The following is a 17874-nucleotide window of genomic DNA, read 5'->3' on the forward strand; positions in this document are numbered from 1 at the left end:
GATCTGTTTTGGTGGGGAGAGGGGAGAGAGGTAGGAAAGAATGAATAGTACCGAGGAACTCAACCACCACGCGTGCCGCAATCGAATCGGCCGGGCCAGCAGCTGGCTCCATGGAGCGAAATGGTGCTCTGATTGCTGGATACCGCGTTGTGTCGTCCATCCCCTCCCTTCGGTTCTGCGGTGGACATCAATGCCCAACGAGACTTTCGCAGATGAACGAGATAGTGTCACGGTGAGACGGAGGAGAGTGCCGTTTCAGTCCCCAAGAAGGGCCATCGGCCTTTCTTCCGCCATGCAGGGCCGGCGAGCACTGCACTGACTGGTAACCCAGCAGCAACGATAACCGCCTCCGGAAAGGTCCCTTCCGACCCTCAAGGTTAACAATACCTTGGATCTTGTCCTTTTTTCCTCTTTCGCTCCTTGCCCTTTTCTTAATTTCCCTCCTTCTTCTCTCTCTCTCTGAAGTTGTTTCTTTTATCCATGTGCATTCAATCATCGATCTCTGCAGCTCAAGGTCTGTCCAAGTCCAACCCCCCTAGCCCGGCCCCAACCCCGACGATTCCCAACCCTGCCGCAGCACCGGGATGTGGATGATGATGAGCATTGGCAGCGGCGGCGGCAGCAGCAGCAGCAGCAGCAGCAGCAGCAGCAACGTGATGCTCCCCTCCGTGCGCCGTCACCGCCGGATGATAAGGCAAGCTCGTCCCTTGCGACACTGCGGCGGCGGCGGCGGCGGCAAACATGGCTTGCTGCCCGCCGTGCCCTGGGTGTGTCGGGTACGGATAAGCAGCGCCGCCGCCGCCGATTGTGGGGCTCCTCCTTGTGCCGCCGCCGCTTCCGGCAGTTCCATGCAAGAAGGTGGACGTTGCCGAGCCCGGCCCCGCGGCCGCCGGCGAGTGCGGCGGGAGGTGCGTCGTGTCGAGGCGCGGCATGGAGCCGTAGGGCGAGGGCACGGGAGGAAGGACGGCGGGTTGGGAGGGGATGGTGGTGGTGTAGCTGCTGCTGCTGCTGGTGGTTATTGTTGATGTGAGAGGGTAGATGGAGCCGAGAGGATCGGGGACGGTACGCGGACCCGAATGGGGATGGGGGTGGTGGTGGGTGTAGGTATGATATGCGTCGGTCTCATAACCGCCGCCACTGCCACCTGAGAGGTGTGGGCTGTCTGGGGTGCCATCCATGCGGGCGCGTTTAAGCGGCTTCTGGTCGTCGTAGGGGGTATAGCCGTATGGGCTGGAGGCGTACTCGCCGGCGCGCATCTGGGGAGATTCGGAGTAGTAGCTGCGAGAGCGGTCCAGCTGAGCTTGGTCGTGGAGGGAGTCTACGCGGCGGAGATGATGCGGAGAGTGGCCGTTGGGGCTAAGGTCATGGTTCGCGTCATGCGGCAGGTAGCCGTGTATCCCCTGGGAGGCGCGGATCTGCTCCGCCTGGCTGATGGTGCGTTTTTTTGTCGAGACGGTGCGCGAGTCCTTTCGGAGCCGGAGGCGCACCCCTTGGTCGCTAAATGAGCGCGTGAGAAAGGTGGACTCGGCAAGCCCGGGGAACGTCTTGGTCGCGTAGACGACAAATGGGTCCGAGACGGTGCGAGACAGCAGCCAACACTCCTTCTCGGCCAGTCGCAACTCGTAGAGAATGAACGCGAGGCGGTAGGTGCCCACCCTTCTCACGGACAAGTCACCAAACACGAAGAAACCCCCTTGGCTATTGTCGGTGTCTTTCAGGCTGTAGAGCGACGAAACAAGGGTACCTGTGAGGTCGCTTTCCTTGGGTGCCGATTGATCGTCTTGACTGTCCTCGTCACCCTTGCGGATGAGCCTGGCGGTAAGGATCAGGTACGGGTTTTGGAGGAAGGTCCTGGCCGGGTCCTTCCTAGGGTTGACCAAGAGCTGCACGATGGGTGGCGGATCAATCGGTTTTCTCTCTGCTCGTTGTGTCAGTGCATCGGGGGTCCCGGTCAGGGGAATGGAGAATGAGGCATCAGCGAGGAGGGTTACCTTTACCCTTACCAATGGCGACGCAGGCATACTTGGGCTGCTGCCGTACCGCCAACTCGAAGTCACGTTGCCCTAATGTGTACATCATTGTGTGGATATTGATTTAAGGTTCTCAGGCGCGAGATTGAATGCAGATTAAAAGGCTACCAGGCGTCCTGCGCAAGCGGCGGATCCGGCGGGCGCTGCAAGTGTGTGTGTGTTGCCGTCCTCGCCAGGAGGTCGAATCTGTTGTCTGGCGCCTTAACTGAGTGAGGACTAATACCTCGTGGTTGAGATGTAACTAGCAAAAGCTCTGCGAGTTTTACCCAGTTAGCTGAGCGAAAGGAGGTGCACAGTTCAAGCGGGAAAACTGAGCGTGGAGGGCAATAAGGCGTGACGCGAAGGAGCGCAGGCGCGGAGGGGAGAACTCACCGAAACACGCAGCAGCAGGAGCTGATGCAGGCCGGTTGACGCTGTCCAGCAGTTGCGACCGCACGTTGGTCCCCAGAGGCATCGATCTTTGTGGGCGGAAAGGTTGACCCGGGGGGGGGGGGGGGGGGATAGAACACAGAGCGACGGGAGTCTGTCGTGGCCTGTAAAGAAATGGAGGCTGCGCTGCTGCGGCAGGCCCTCCGCGAGCTGTAAGATAGTCGAAAAGAAGCCTGGACTATGTGATGATCGAGCCGAACAGCGAATTCCAGGTGTAAGTCCCCAGAGCGTGTCGTTTCCGCTCTGTCCACCCGTGCAGTTGCCGAACCAAACAACCTATTATCCAGCCCCGTTTCTCAAAGGTTTCGCTTTTTTCCCCCTCTGCTCCTGTATTTCCTCCTTGTTTCCCGCTAGGGCCCTCTACCGGTACCAAGCCTTTCCTCCTAGAGTAGAGAGGGGCGCTCCCAATGGAGGGGTGGCGACCTGTGAACACGGCCCTGCAGGCGTTGACCTGAAGCAGGACAACTTAGAGTTTGTTCTTGACACAAATGAGATTCTTTTAAAGTTTGTCGAAGCAGCGGCAGTCGGAGCAGCCGAGCGACCGCCCGGGGGGCAAGATAGACTTTTGAACGCCCGACGTATCAAGGAGGGGCAGTAAGCAGGGGCCAAGACAAGGAAGTAGCCCACCGCTGCAGCTTCACCAGGGTGTTGCAGATGGGATGGCAGTGTGCAACTCCGACGGACTGGGCAGGCCAGGTAAGAAATGTAATGCCGTGTCTGACGTGTATTGCCCAACGTTTTCGTCCTCGACAAGACGTCTCGTGGCAGGGGGGGCGGTCCGGTTCGGTTCGGAGACTGGGGTTGACGTTCTCCAGACCGGTGCAAAACGAAGATCAGACGGGGGTTAGAGGAGGGAGGTCGATCAGATATACTCGAATGCCCAGGTATAACTAACTGAATGCTAAGCTCCTGCGTAGAGTGCACACAGAAACTCGATGTTATGGAGGAGTCGAGACGAGGAGGACGGCAGGGGAGCCCGGAATACCACCCATCCAGTGCCGTTGGCTACCCTGGAGGAAGGGCAGACCTTCATAACAAAAATGACTACCAGTAGTGATATGATTGACTGGAGGATGATGTCTTGGTGAGCTGCCAGGACGACCGTTTCTTTGGCCACATCCGGATAATCTTGCCATGAACGCCCCCCTCTCCCCTCCGAGGTACCCAAGTCTCGCAGGTCAAGGGCCTCCTCCGCATCCAAAGGGACCAGGGATCCAAGCAGGACGATGGGTGGCGCGGAGCCGCGGTGGAGAGGAGTGTTCTGGGCTTGCCGAACTCCACGCAGTACACCCGCGAGGACTGCGGTCGCGCTTGATTCCAACGGGTCCCGCACGGCAGCACCCAAAGTCGTCATTGCTGCCAACAGAACACCCGACCAGGGAATGGAAATGGGTGTGGAAAGGGAGCGCAGGGCGGACCAGGGGTGGGTCAATGTGCCAACGCCCGCACCGTGGTCGACTGACAGACGGGAAGTGCTTGGCTGCGTTTGCGGCCCTGAATCTCGTCTTCTACGAGAGACGGATGGCCAGAATCGCTCCGCGTCCTTGGTGTATGGCTCTATCTCTCGCCAGGTTTCTAACAAAACAAACAGCCGCGCCGTCATCTGGAGAGCCGTCCTTATTCTTTTTCTTCTTCTCCTGTCCTTTTTTTTCTTGCCACGAACGAGAACCATATCTTGAAGAACCCGTGGGAAACCTTTTTTGGTGGGCTGAGTTGCATGTTAAAACACGTACCAGGTACATACATACGTGCCAAGGTGACCATGCTCTTTTGGATAAATGTGCCGGAAGTCGGCCTGGGGTCCCGCCACCAAGGAAAGGTGCTACTGGCGTCAACCGGCACCCCCTTGTAGACCCTTCCTCGTGCTTAACAAGCAGGGATAGTGCCCAAGAAAACTCCGAGGATATTTGTACAGGTATGTATGTATGGTACATGCATGCCCAGTACCCTGCAGGAATTGGTGTTCCGCGCCTCCCCGCAGAGAAAGGTGCACACATGCCGGGTCACGGCGAGGTCCTTTGAGCACCATGTCCCGTTGTAAGTGCTGGGGCCGAGAGGTCGCAATCTGGCTTGCTCTGCATAACCTGCAGGACTCGTCTGCTATGCCCAACTTCGTGTAGTTATTGCATCAATGGTTTTCGCTGTCGAGCTGGACATCTTTCATCTCTGCTTCCTGCCACCTTGTTCCTTCTGCCCTATCGTGTATGCCCGCCCTTCAAGAGCAGTCCCAGGTTTTACTGCTGAGTGTCGCAGTGCCGGGGAGAGAAACGGCGGCCAATGGCCTGGTTGGCGCCCGTTGCCTTTTTTTTCTTTTCTCGAACACTTGCATGTCCGGCATTGATGAACGATCCACAGTTAACTGAGCTTTCGACTGTCTGTGCGTTGTGTCCATGCATGAGCGAAGGAGTTGGCCCTAAGCCTTTTTGAGCCTTATGAACTGGCCCTTTCCGTCTCATTTGAGTTGAAGCGGCTCTCTTGATCCAACGCACTGTCCGGGTACCCATTCATCCGGCCTGCTCCTGGAAGTGTGGTGTAACCCTGCTGTGTATTTGTTCGGAGTCTGCCCCTCCTTCTCCGGGTGATCCGAGCTCGATTCGAGGTTCGGGTTGCGGGCTGGGCTTTGAAGACTTGCGGGAGCAAAGGGGCATGGCTAACTCGTCCAACCTCGCAAGCCCCCCGTCTTCCAGAAGCTCGAGTCTGTGTTTTCGTATGCTGTTAGCTGCCCATCAAACCGTTGCATGGAACTGGCAGTGCATGACTCAGATTCAGGTACATGCCAGATTACCCGCTAATGCAACAGCGGTAACGTTATGTCAAAGTAGGAACATGCGTCTCGCGTTGAGTCGGTTGCTTCACGGTTTTCCGTTCTCGTAGCTGACCAACCTAACGAGCATCTATGTCGTCACCGGTTTTGTTGTGACAACGCTCAAAAAGCCGCCGCCACTTCAAGCAAAGGCGTTTAGAAACCAGAGCAACTATCGACGGGTCCCGCTCGAGACGCGAGATGCATCGAGGCCAGAGCAAGCTGCCCGTCTCTCAACTTGGGGTCTGCTCCTGCAGCGATTTGTATTTCTGATTGTGCAGTTCACACACTTGGCGATTCACCTTGTGTCGCGTATCCAGATCATGCGGGCGGAAAGTGTAACTAGATGGCACTGCTTTCGAGCCTGTAGAAAGGGACGAAGAAGCCACCGTCCTGATATTTGCAACGGGTGGCTTGATGATGGAATCATCTGTCATCAGATCCTGCCGTGACAATTGGCATGTCCGTCAACAGACCCATGTCGATGATTGGCGTTTTCGAATCTCTGAAGAAATTTCGACGAGAGGTCATAGCGACGGGAACCCGTCCCGTCGCCAAGGCCAGGGGATCAAACCTCATGCACCTCTCCACACCTAACAAGGAGAGTTTTTCTGTTGTCTTGCCGTTGGGCGCAGTCATGCTCACAGCCAAAGGGAGGGAACATATTCGGCTTCGAGACGCCGTGCCTTTGTCGTGCTCTTTACTACGGAAAGTCAAACTCCCCGGCGGAATGTACCCAGCCCAGTGACACATGGCTGCAACCTTACTGCGTAGCTCTTTAACCCGGAAATGGTTGCGCTGACTGCGTGCAATTTAATTGTGTTGGGGGCGGGAATGGTTCCGCCGGCTTCATGTATGCATTCGGGGCTTCTGCAACGGTTTAGGCACCCGGAAATGCTGCTCGGCGCCTGAAACATCAGGATGCCTGGGGAGAGAGGCGGTCCTGGGGTGGTTCGACCTGATTCAACAAAATCTTGGTTGGCCATGTGCCAGGGTGAGAAGGACGGGATGGGATCCGCTGCAAATGCCGCGAGCGTGTGCAGGGCCGATCGCCAATGACGGTCCCATCGCTCAAACAGGGAGTGGCTGTAAGCTGGGGCAGCACTTCCGTTTGGCTTGTCGGGAGCCGCTGAGGCGTGCCCTCAAGAAAACTAGTATGTACATGTACATTTCAGTAGTGCACACTAGTGCGCAGAACAGTAACCGAATCAGTCCACGAACTGATCTCACCTTGCTTCGCTTGCTCTGTTAACAACTGGGATAGTCGATAGTACTCCGTACGCAGTAAATAGCCCGTCCCGTGTGTACAGCCCCTGGAAGGGACACCAAGCTGAATCGGCCCTTCTGACTCTTACAGAGGAGGAGAACTTCACTGGCAGCGTAAAAGGTTGTACTTCTGTGGGCGAAGAAATTACGGAGTAGCAGGGAAATACGGAGGGGATGTCATGGTCGTTTGCATCGTTACGAAGCCCACTCGGAGAAGGATGCCCCCGGGCAGTTACGCTAGTGTAGGGAATACGGAGCACGGAATACTTCGACAGGGGAAGGAAAGACCAGGGGAACAGGCGGACACAGGCACCCACAGCCCCACTCGCTGCGGCAGGCTGATCGTGTGGGGAGCTCGCGCGTCGGCTTGATTCCAGCGCGTTGTCCCAATCGGGAAAGCAGCCCTCGATCTAAATATCCCAACTGAGCGATTGTCAGGCCATTCGGTCACCTGCCCTATCGCACCCGACATTACAAAGTGTATTACCTACGATCCGTACACTACTGTGTAGTCATCGTCGGAGGTGCCATCCTGAACACTCTGCAAGTCTTTGTAATCTCCATCATTGTATCGCTTCTCAATTGAGTCCATCTCGCCAATTCTCGATGAGCACTAGCTCGCGAGAGGTGCCAATCGGTAACGTCCGACTCGCACCTCCAGCGTTTTCCCGACATACACTACGCACCGCCGGCTGACGATCTCTGCTCGCTCGTCCACTCACTCTACTCCACCCGTATCGTGGACAATATGTACCAGCTTCGACGGATTAAGCAGTCGACACCGGCGAAGGAAAGAAAACGCACACAGGATAGTTAACTCCACCATCAAACGGCTACTTCGACCCAATAGGTTGCCTGGCTGTTTCATGTCCCTATCGGACGGAGAGCATGCCAAGACGTGCATCTTAATGCCCTTGATCTGCAGGGAACAGTCATGCGCGCACCACGGCTCTTTCGCCCCCAGCGATCCGCCCATGTGAATCTGTGGCAGCGAGAACGATCCCCCATTCAGACCCCCGGTGTTGAGAAGGAAAATTCCAGGTTAGCCCTGACAACGGCTGTCTTGTCTCGCCTGTTCCCGCGCGGTACCGGAGAAGCAACGGGAAACGCCAGCTGCCATGCTGGGATATCCCCATCTTTACGAGCCGTTACACTATTGCCTTTCAAGTGCGCTAGCGAAATCACTCAGTGGCCGTACTACTAAGGATTGAAATCGCTCCAGGTCATCGAGCGAGCAGGCCAGACTCTCCAGAGTGGGTGGTGACTGACAGCACACCAAAACCCGCCCCGCTCCGTCGCGGCATTGCACTTCAGAGCTACGCTGCAGCCTCGTCAGAGTTGCTTCTTCATCTGACAGGCAAGTTGTCTAGCCGGATGCGACGCTGGGTTGCCCAAAGCTGCGGCCAGTCTTCGGCCTGCTCGACCCCTGCCAGCTCCCGGTCCTCCTCGGATCGTGAAAACCCGGTCAATATCATCCGATCCCGCCACTATACAGATTGCATGGCGCACCAGGCTATCGCAACCGCAGGTACCAACGGCGAAGTTTGATTGCCGCGCACCATCTGTCAGCAGCTGACCAGGCTTGATGTTGACTGTTGTCTGATTGAGCCAACCCACTCGCACCTCTTTCACCACACGAACAACGCTGGTACGGAGTGTCTCGTCTTCGAAACCGGTACTTTCGTCCTGATTGCCGAAACCGTTTGCTTAAGCTTCGTGCCATGTACATTACAACGCTAAAGGCTTGCAAGCGCTTCTGCATCGTGGCTCAGAGGCAAAGATGTCGCCGGATGGGGCGGAACGTGCCCTGAGAGTGCTACGTACCTACATACAAGCATATAAGATAGCTACTATAGGCGACGTGTCCTTCTTCGTGCGACCCTCACTATGAGGAATGGAGAATGTCCTATGAACAGAACGCAGCACGCAGTGGGACTCGCCCCATTTAGAGGAGGGGGGCTATCAACGTGAAGTCTGTGCCTCCGGCGGGGGAAAACGTTGCTCACGCCGGCTGGCTAGGCTTTTACACTACTGCGTATGAAAGTACAAGTACTTTTAAGTTGAATGGGGTGGAGCAAGATAGACATACAGCATATCCGACTGGACAAATAATTGCGTAGTCTGCCCGGGATGGGTCTAGGCAAACCCGTGATGACCGAGAGAAGCAATTGCAAGCGGAGAACCTGGCCGATAGCGAGGGACCCCCTTGGGTCATGGCCCTTATTATAGAAGTATTATAAGCCTGCCACGACCTTTTCCGGCATCCTCAAGTTAGCGATTGGCCGCGGGACCGCGGGGACTGCTGGGGCGGCCAAACTCCAACGACGAGGCCCTGCAGACCGCTTGCAACCGCATCGGGTTCACTTCCACTGACGTTTCAGTTGGTGGATCAGAACACAATCCAGAAGGCTTCCAGATCTAGGCCGCGATACGGTTCTTGGCGAAGCGTGCATTTCAGTTCCCATAGACAGCCGCCCTCCGGGTACAACACCATTCACCCCTGCCTCTTGCCCTGGATGAGCTCGCGATCTTATTAGGCGTAGCAGGCCCTCGGCTGGAGTTTGCGCCGCGACCCTTTTTTTTTTATCTTATTGCTTCAGTCTACGTCTTGTGTCCTTTCAGGCGCCCTCCATTCCACAAGCACAGCTCTCGTCTATCGACAATATTGCGAGATGCAACACTCGCCCTGATCAGGACACGGACTCTGCCCAGCCGCCTAGAACCAGCCGCTTTGCTGCATCACAGACACTTACCGTTGCGCCGGGTCAAGCCCTGGGGGTCGCATCCAAGTTCCTACCAGTAAAGCGTTCCGACTCGGATGGGATGTCCCCGTGGTACCCTGGCTCCTGACGAATTCGTTGTGCACCGCAATGCAAACTCGAGTGCAGCATCGCTTTTGGAGTCTCCTAGCTAAGATGCCACTTCACAGAGAAGTCCCTCCGTCCCTCCGTGTTGCTGTCTCGACCATCCCAGATGAGGGGAAAGGGCGGGGAGTGTTACCGCCAAATAAAGTAAATCTCCTCGGGACAGGTCAAGCTCGGCCGAGGTTGAACCTGACGACGGCGAATCCGGGAAATGACCTGCGGCGCTTATTACTTCAGCTGCCGTCCTGCGTGCTGAGCAATATGTTTGTGTTCTGCGCAAGTCCTGGGTGCTAATTTCCGTTCCGTGGCGGGAAGGCCAGCGTGTCCCGGTCGTCCGTGCCTAGAGGAGCCAAAAATATCACGAGATGGATGAAGGGCGCGGCTGGACCTGCAATTTAATATACCGCGCCTTTGGGAGAGAGGCTCCCCTTTCCAGCAAAGCCTACGCGTGCATCCTGACACGCGGGTCCTTCTTCGCCGCCGCCGCCATCAACCACCACCGCCGAAGCTTTCCCGGCAAGCCAATGGCTCGGACGGGGACTTGCTGATAATTAAATAATTAGACCAAGCCTTGCAGGTGTACTGTACCCAGCGCCGTTCTCTTTTTCGTGGAAGATCTGGACACGATGTAATAAGCCATACACAGGATCTCATCAACCACCTTCCCGGGGAGAAACAAGACCTTGGACGACGAGTGAGCCCGGGCGACCTTGAAGAGTCGAGCCTAGACTCTTGGGATAGTAATTATCCGGGCCGCATTCTTTCATTCGTCTGACACGGACTGACAAAAAACAAGCACCCGTTCTCCGTCGGATAATGAGCATTTTATTTTGGTTTTTGTCGACTAATTAATGAGTTTCTGGAAAACCAGGTACCTAGTTTTCCCATTGAGTGATGGATGTTCTTTCTAATCATTTCTTCGCCCTCTCCTACAAAGCTATAATTATGTCCGTCTAGTTCGTATCTCTCCTCGTCCAATGTCCTTTCAATATCTAAGATGTTCTCTCTGTTCCTGCTTGTTAATACTACAGTCTTTCAATCTGATGTTGGGAGTGCGATTTACCAAACTCGGTAGTCAAATTGTACGGAACGTTAATTATCCTACCAGCCCGACCTGACAACTTCTGGTCTCGCTGGAGGATATCGTGGAATGGAAGCAGAGGGAGCAAGCGTGCGTTGTGAGCGCGGCGAACGGTCATCTGTATCTCCTGACGCACTATCCGTTCACATGCAGGACCGTGCATCATCTAGGAGCCGTTCATGCTTATCGGTCAGGTCGTCTGATTTGCCCTGTCTCGGCGGCGGCATCAGCCTAGGGGTTATCATAATCATTGTTTGGAGTTCGGACGGGGGACTTTCAGAGCTTGCTTGCCCTTTTCTTTCGCCACCCCGACTTTGGTCTCTCGCGGCATTGGCAGGTCGAGTCCCTTAGCACCCAAGACCTTGAGCGTTTACAGGTGTGTAAGCCCTTGTTAGCGACGCTGTCGAGATTCAAACCCAGCCCTCCGGCCTCTTGAGGGGAAGAGGGGACGGGTGAATTCGGGCGAAGTCCAAATCCCTGACCGTCCACGCTGGGCTGCAACGGCCCGCTAACCCAAACTTGGGGTTTGCTTGGCAGGCAATTTCATCCTCGCAAGTCAGATCCTTCTCTCTCTCTCTCTCAGTACGATTATTGAACTGCTTGCATTTCTCTCTCTCTCTCTTCTCCAGGCCAAGCACAGGCGCAGTCACCACGGGATCGGATCAAGGAACCCTTCCCCGTGGAGGAGGTCCCAACCCTGGGGAACCTGGAGGGCCGACTCGGGGGTTTGATGCGTGGCTTGGCTTGGGAGAGAATATCAAAGTACCTCGAATTTGTTATCAGATAATGAAAGATCAAACTCTTGTCGGTTGACTATTGATTATAAACTTTTCGCCATCCCAGGAACGGTTCATAGTTGGCATAATTAGCAGGGAGTGATAAAGACATATTCACGCCTAATCACGTCGTCGCGCTCAATAAAGGCACACTGGTTCCACTTTGGTCACTGTGTGGCTACCTTACCTTTGTATTCCAGAGGAACTTATGCTGTTGTCCTATGTAAGGCACTGATTCGGGACTTGTGCATCTCAAACTGTGATAACACAGATGCGTGTCTCGGCAGTCACGCGCCCGCTGGATGCCCAGAGCGTAACCCCCGTGTGCTGATGATGACGATAAAGGTACGGACGTACTTGTAGTAGCTTGGGCCAATGAAGTGCTAGCGCCGTAGGAAACGGAGGAATGTACTGTATCAAAGGTACGTACATACATACATTACAGTACATGTACTGCATGTAAGGACGGATTACAAAGCAGAAGGGGGGGGGGGGGAGATGACGAATCTGGTGCCTGTATCATCCTCCGCGTGTTGGCTCTGGGCTTGCTGTTGCTCCGCGGCAACGCGCCCGTGCAAAAAGACTGGAAATCCTTACGGATGAGAATTGAATTGCGCAAGCATACAGACAAGTGAGAATTGCATGTCCGAATCCGAATCGGGGTGCCGGGAAGGGAAGGCACCAACGGGAGGATCGATAGGCGGGCGTCCTTCGTTTTGACTTGGTAAGGTACATAGTAGGTTCGCTTGTTTCGCTACCGCCGTTCTTTCCCTTCCCGCCCTCACCTCGTACCTGCGTAGCACGGAGGATCTTAGCACTGGCTGCTTATTTCTGAACGTTCCGATCTCGACTACGACTTCAATTTTAATTGTTATTCTTAACCAGTAGTTTACGTAGTGTCTTCACGCCAACCTATGGTCGTGTCTTTGGGTCCGGGCGGGCCATTTGTTTCAATTTATCTGATCTCTCCTGATGAAATGCAGAAACCTTTGTAATGCATTGAAAAAAGAGGATACGAAAGAGAAGGGAGAGGAAACGAAGAAAACGAAGATCACAACCTCCGTCAGCCAGCGCCAACAATGGACGTCCACGGGACAAAGGGGCCCGGCAGCTCTTGATCATGATTGGAGCAGAGGAAAGCTGACCAGTTCGGTATTGGCTGATTAGTGTACAGGCTCAGATCCTTCGCGCCTTGATTGGCGTTCTCGAGTCTGGATGTCACCCTCCCTAGCAGTACAACTGGTTTGTCGCAACGTACTGTATACAGTAGTGTAGGCATGCCTGGAGCTAACATTATCGGGTACTAACTGCGGATTATACCACGAGCAGTAAAAGCATCGGGATGGTTTTTTGTTTCCGAGATTAGCTGTTATATGCACTATGTATGAGCGACATGCAATCTGCTGCCTCTATCGTTTGCTGTAACTGCACTGTGTGCGAGTCTGAAGAGCGGCTTAACCATTTTGTGGGTGCGTGTCGGTTAGTCATTGGAGCTCCGAACGACGAACGCCTGGCGAGCTACCATGGGGTATCTATACTGTATGTTATCACCTTTGTGCTAGGATTTGTGGTGACATTGTGTCCGTAACCGACGGCCTTTTTTTCCCTTTCGTTCTTTCCTTCTCCTCAGTCGGCCGTGTTTCATCTGGTAAGGCTGAACGCCCAAATAACTAGCTAGCATACATCCGGTTTGTAGAGCACACTAGAGCTGGCGTGCCATGGGCTTGTCTCAGCCCTATATCTCGCTTGTCTCAGACATTAACGGCTGGCTAGTGTATGTACTGTACATACATACGTGCAAACATACCTTGTGGGGATGGGAAGCGAACCCGAACGCCTCGGCCATTTTGGCTGATTGAGCGCCCTTCGCCCCCAGCTTGAAGGACCTTCGCTGTGGCAATGTACACTATGTACTGCCAAGAAGTCATTTGAAGCTTGCACTTGAACAGACAAACATACGATCAGCAGAAATCACCATGGTCGCCGTCTCAATACCGGAAGAGCGTGGCGCCCATATATTGCTGTAGTCACAACGCCGATCGCTGCAGCCGACACGGCACGCACGTGTCAAAGCCACACCCGCGTTCCTCGTCACTCCTCGTCAACCCTTTTACAATGTCAACGATCGCCCAGCCGATCATTATTCATGCTGGAAGAGGTGTTGAAAGAGCAACGGATGATTGACATCATGATGATAGACAGACGGGCGGCTGCCATCGAACCAGTCAAGAAAGAAGAAAGGGGCCCATGGTTACACAAGGACCGTCAGCAAGGCGATGTGACGAGAGGTCCAGGCTAATGTTTGCTTGCACTAGCACGCTAAGGAGGAAGAAACGACCGTCTAGAGCCTCGAACGATCGAGGCCAGCGAGGCTTTTCACGGACTGAGCGCGTGCAAGAGTGGTGGCCCGATTAAATTCGGTACCGAGATGGGAAACTGGCCAAAACCCGGATGCACACAGCATCTAGATATCGCAATGGCCGCCAGCCCACCTTGTTGGGGGTCGGAGGGTCGAGATGCGTTGCTGGAAGGGCACTACTGTGTACACTACTCAGCAACCCATGCATGTATGTATGTACCCGCAGGGACAGGAGAGCCGCATCCGTTGGCCAGGAACCGAGCCCATGAACCTCACCTGCCTGCTTGTGACTTCGCAAGTAACCGTGCATCCGTCGTGCGTTCCCTCTCGTCAGCTCTGGAAACGGCGTCCGTCCTTGACGGTTTGGAGGTGTGTTGCTGCTAGCTGTGATTGGCTTCGCTGCATGTTCGGCGCGATGTAACGACGGCTCGCATGACTGTCAAGTGGAGTTGTTCGGGGCCCTGGTCTTCTTGGTGTATGCAGTGTACGCAGTAGCGTAGGAAAAAAAGGGACGATGACTGCAAGTTCCTTCACATACCTTTGCCTGCGTCGTTACAACGGCCCGTTACCAAATCTCGCTCTCGCCCTGTTATGGATCATAGTAATCAAACGAGCAATCCCGATGCGGGTCCGTCAGAATCAACCTCGTGTGGCAATTGTCCTACATCAGAGAAGGGCACGATTCCAAGGAGACAGTTTGCAAGGCGAAGGGATGTGGAGGTTGGGGGAAGCGAGTTCGGGTGGTGGGAGGGTTGGGATGGGGTGCATGCTCTCCAGTCCTCCAGTCGGTGAGAATGAGGGGAAGGGCTGGGCGTGCGGAGAAGTGGCCACCTTGCCGGGCAGCCGGTCGGGGGTGTTGGGGATTCACGGACGTTGGTTTGTGCCCGGGACAGTCTGTCTAATCCCACAGCTTCCGATTTGGCATCTCCGTTGGTCCCTCCGGTGCCTTGCCCCAAAAGCGATGTTCAATTCGACAACTTCGTAGTCAAGAGTCGACAACTTCGTAGTGGCCGCGTTTGCAGCTGACCAGGTCAGCTATAGTAGTGTAGTCAGCCAAGAATGCCCCATGCAAACTCGGCTGCCGAACGTAGGAGGTGGAAAGCTCTCTGGGCATTCCGAGCGAAATGGTGTCGACCTGAACCTTGTTGATTCCCATTCCCCAGAGGTTGTGTCTTGCTCGCCTGCTTAATTCTCTGCTGATACGCGCAATGCAGTTCGTACTCCAGCGCAGCGTGAGTCGAGATGGGCGCTGTTGAGCCAGTGTTGTTGGAATTGTCGGGTAACCGATCAACCTATCTGGGCCACGCGGTCCCGCGTTCCGTACTGACATTGTGATCAGGCATACCCACCAATCTGTTCACTAATGCGGTTGGATTGTTGTTGGCACCTGGGCTTGTTGCAGCCCAGTTAGGGAACGACCAGGCCAGGACGTCGCCCGATTTGGAGGGACAGGCGTTCCAGATACGGGATGGTCTAACGGCTGGCTGCTTCGCTGCAAGATGCCGTGTCAGAGTGGCAGTTCGCGTATGCAGGCACTCGTCGAGATGCCGGACTCCACAGGGCCTCAGCGTCGTAGCACGCGGGCCGTCTCCGCAACATTCGAGCTGGAGTTTCAACAACAGGAGGTCATGAAGCTGTCAGCGGGAGAGAGAGGGTCCGCCTTGGCGTGCCGAATGTCACTCGAATCGGTGCTGTGCGGGACATGGAACGTATCAGTATTAGCATAGCGTACGACAAAAGCAGCTATTTCGGACGGGTACCGAGGTATTGTATGTATCTGATGTATGTATGTACATACATGGTACCTACCAAGAAGGGGAGGGGTAAAAATTGATGGATTGTTTGGCGCAGATAATGATTGGCTGACTGGCCTCCCCACGGTTTGTATTCCATCGTGCCGTGGTGCCATCGAGTCATTTCCTGTCGTGACGACAACGACCGGAGCTCGAGCACTGCGCGCAATCAAGCTGAATCTGGCAATGTTGGCAATGGCGACTGCAAGGTTGCCCGGAAGGGACCTACACTACAACACTAGAACCCCCCGGCGATGAGTTCAAAAGGCTGCTAGTTCTGATTTGCATTCGTCGCCTCGGTGGTTTTTTGCTCCTTCCCCTGTCCGCAGGGTTTCCGGCCGGCACTACTCCGTAGACGGGGCAGTTGTGACCGCCGACAACTGTCCCTGCGCCCGCCGCCTGCGGGGAACTCGCACGGACATGTACTGTACGTACTGTAGTTAGTCAAGGCTCGCGCTTTCCTCTCCCTGTTCGCCATCGTGCTACTATTGGCATTCAGTTTTTTTTCCCCAGCTCAAACCATTGGCTCCCCGGCATTAGGCTGCTGCGATTAGCAACATTGCCTTGCATATGTCTGAATGATGCGGCCCGAAACTTCCGTTCATCATCAAGTGGATGGAGGTGACGAGCGAAGGACCTTGAGGATGTGCACGATCGGAGTCGGATCACCGAAGCTGAATGCGAGTAGCTGAGGTTAGGAAGCAACCTTGGGGAGAGACTGTGCCACCGTGGAATTGAACTCAGCTAGTCTGTTGAACGGCGGGTAACCAGAGGAGGTCCTGTTAGTCTGCTTGCCAGATAAGTCACTCCGAGCTGTAAGTAGCCAGGTAGAGAAACGAAGAAGCTGAAGAGTCAGCGCATGAAAAGAACAAAAGGAGGAAGGAGACACCGTGTTATAGTCAGGAGGTAACACAAGAATGAGGGACCTGGATCCCAGGCAATAAACCTTGGCAGCAATTAATGAAACGTAGTAGGTAGATTAATATGGTGTGAGCCCTACTCCGTGAATTAAGAAGTAGCTTTCAGTGATATCCTGTCAGGTACTCGAAGTTATTGAGATTAGGAGCATCTAGTCAACTGCTTTCTAGGTATACGCTAGGGCCACAACTCCTTTATTATTTAATTAAATGCTCAAAGCAAGAGGTCCTAAGCCTAGTCAGATCGATGTATCAACCTAGGGTCGAAGGAAAAAAGACAATAACCGATAGATTACAGTCTAGTAACAATGAGTGTTATAGAACGGTAGGAAGCTAGTCAAGCTCCCTGGTATATTTAGTAGACTTGGCTTCTTTTTCAGAGTCGTCGCTTTTCAGAAGAACGTGACTTAGAAGAGACTCCCTGAACCGGAATGCAACCGCTCCCACCTCCATAAGCCATCAGTCTACGGCTCAAGGAAAGGACGGTTTAGGGAAATAAGCTGCTCGTGGTTTGTAAACCGAAGGAAAACAAGTTAGAGCTGTGGGCGGATTTGTCCCGGCTCATGGACATACGGTATGCGGTATGCGCAGTTAAGCGGTCCTGTAGACTTAGATTAAGGCATGAACAAGGAGTGTAGTAACACTGTATCGACTCATTTGTTCAATCCTCTCCGATTTCTCTTCACTTTTCAAGATGCGTCGAATATGGACGGCGGTTCTTATGTCAAGCCAAGAGTTAATCGGGAAGAAAGACATGGTAAAGCAGCAAGACTAGAAGGCAGTCGTTCTGAGAGCTGACAGTTCCGAGTAAGCGATGCGATTAGCGTGCTGCTCCTTAGAGACGCTCTGTTGAAGTTTGAATCTGATATTCCAAGCTGTTTTGACATATCTACACTGAAGTTTCCAAGCTCTGCTGAGTCATTAACAACAGAAACTCAAACGTAGGAAAGAAAGAAAAGAACTGTTGCCGGATTCAATGAAGGACTTGTCGCGGGAGCAGTGTAACGGGGGCTCAGTATCGAACTTAGTATTGACTCATTGATTCGGGGGTCAAGCCCCGAATATGAAAAACAAATCTTCCAACTCGACCTCCCTGGACTGTTATGGTGTCTCATTGTTGCATCCTCTTTCGGGTTCTGCTAATTGTCTGCCACTCGAATCGTGACAGCGACCTACAGAGACCAACATGTGCTGCGAAGACGCGCAGGAGAGAAAACCACCATAGGTCTAGATGCATCACAGACAAATATTCATGAGATATGTTCCCTCGTGGACCTAGCCTAATTAAACGAACATCAAGTCAACCAGAAACAACAATGATCACCTCCCTTATTCAAGTCACAACCTTTTAATACTCGTTGACAACCCACCTACGAGCTAAAGCCTTCCCATTCCATCTGTTGCTGGAGGTATGGCAGCCAGAGTCGGCAGCCGGCATCTGTCTTAGATAGGGCTCGAGGTGGAATGGTGAAAAAAGAGATGAATAAAGAAGCATGCCAACTTTGTTCTAGTTCACCTCTGATCGTTTGTGTGCCTTGGATGACGACTGCTTTCCT

At 54.1% G+C, this 17874-nt stretch overlaps 1 protein-coding gene across 1 annotated transcript; it reads right to left on the minus strand.

Annotated features, from left to right (window-relative positions):
• Window positions 1-414: 414 nt before the first annotated feature.
• On the minus strand, window positions 415-2157 carry MYCTH_2306669 (uncharacterized protein). Its single transcript, XM_003664117.1, has one exon. The coding sequence runs from the start codon at window positions 2019-2021 to the stop codon at window positions 510-512; it is 1512 nt and encodes a 503-aa protein (XP_003664165.1). The 5' UTR covers window positions 2022-2157; the 3' UTR covers window positions 415-509.
• Between the last annotated feature and the right edge of the window lie 15717 nt (window positions 2158-17874).

Source organism: Thermothelomyces thermophilus, chromosome 4 (assembly GCF_000226095.1).
Source record: "Thermothelomyces thermophilus ATCC 42464 chromosome 4, complete sequence".
In the NCBI taxonomy this organism is placed as follows: Eukaryota; Fungi; Ascomycota; class Sordariomycetes; order Sordariales; family Chaetomiaceae; genus Thermothelomyces; species Thermothelomyces thermophilus.

Bases quoted from the DNA above. Each gene is read 5' to 3' on its own strand.
- MYCTH_2306669 (XM_003664117.1), bottom strand. From the start codon at position 2,021: ATGCCTGCGTCGCCATTGGTAAGGGTAAAGGTAACCCTCCTCGCTGAT.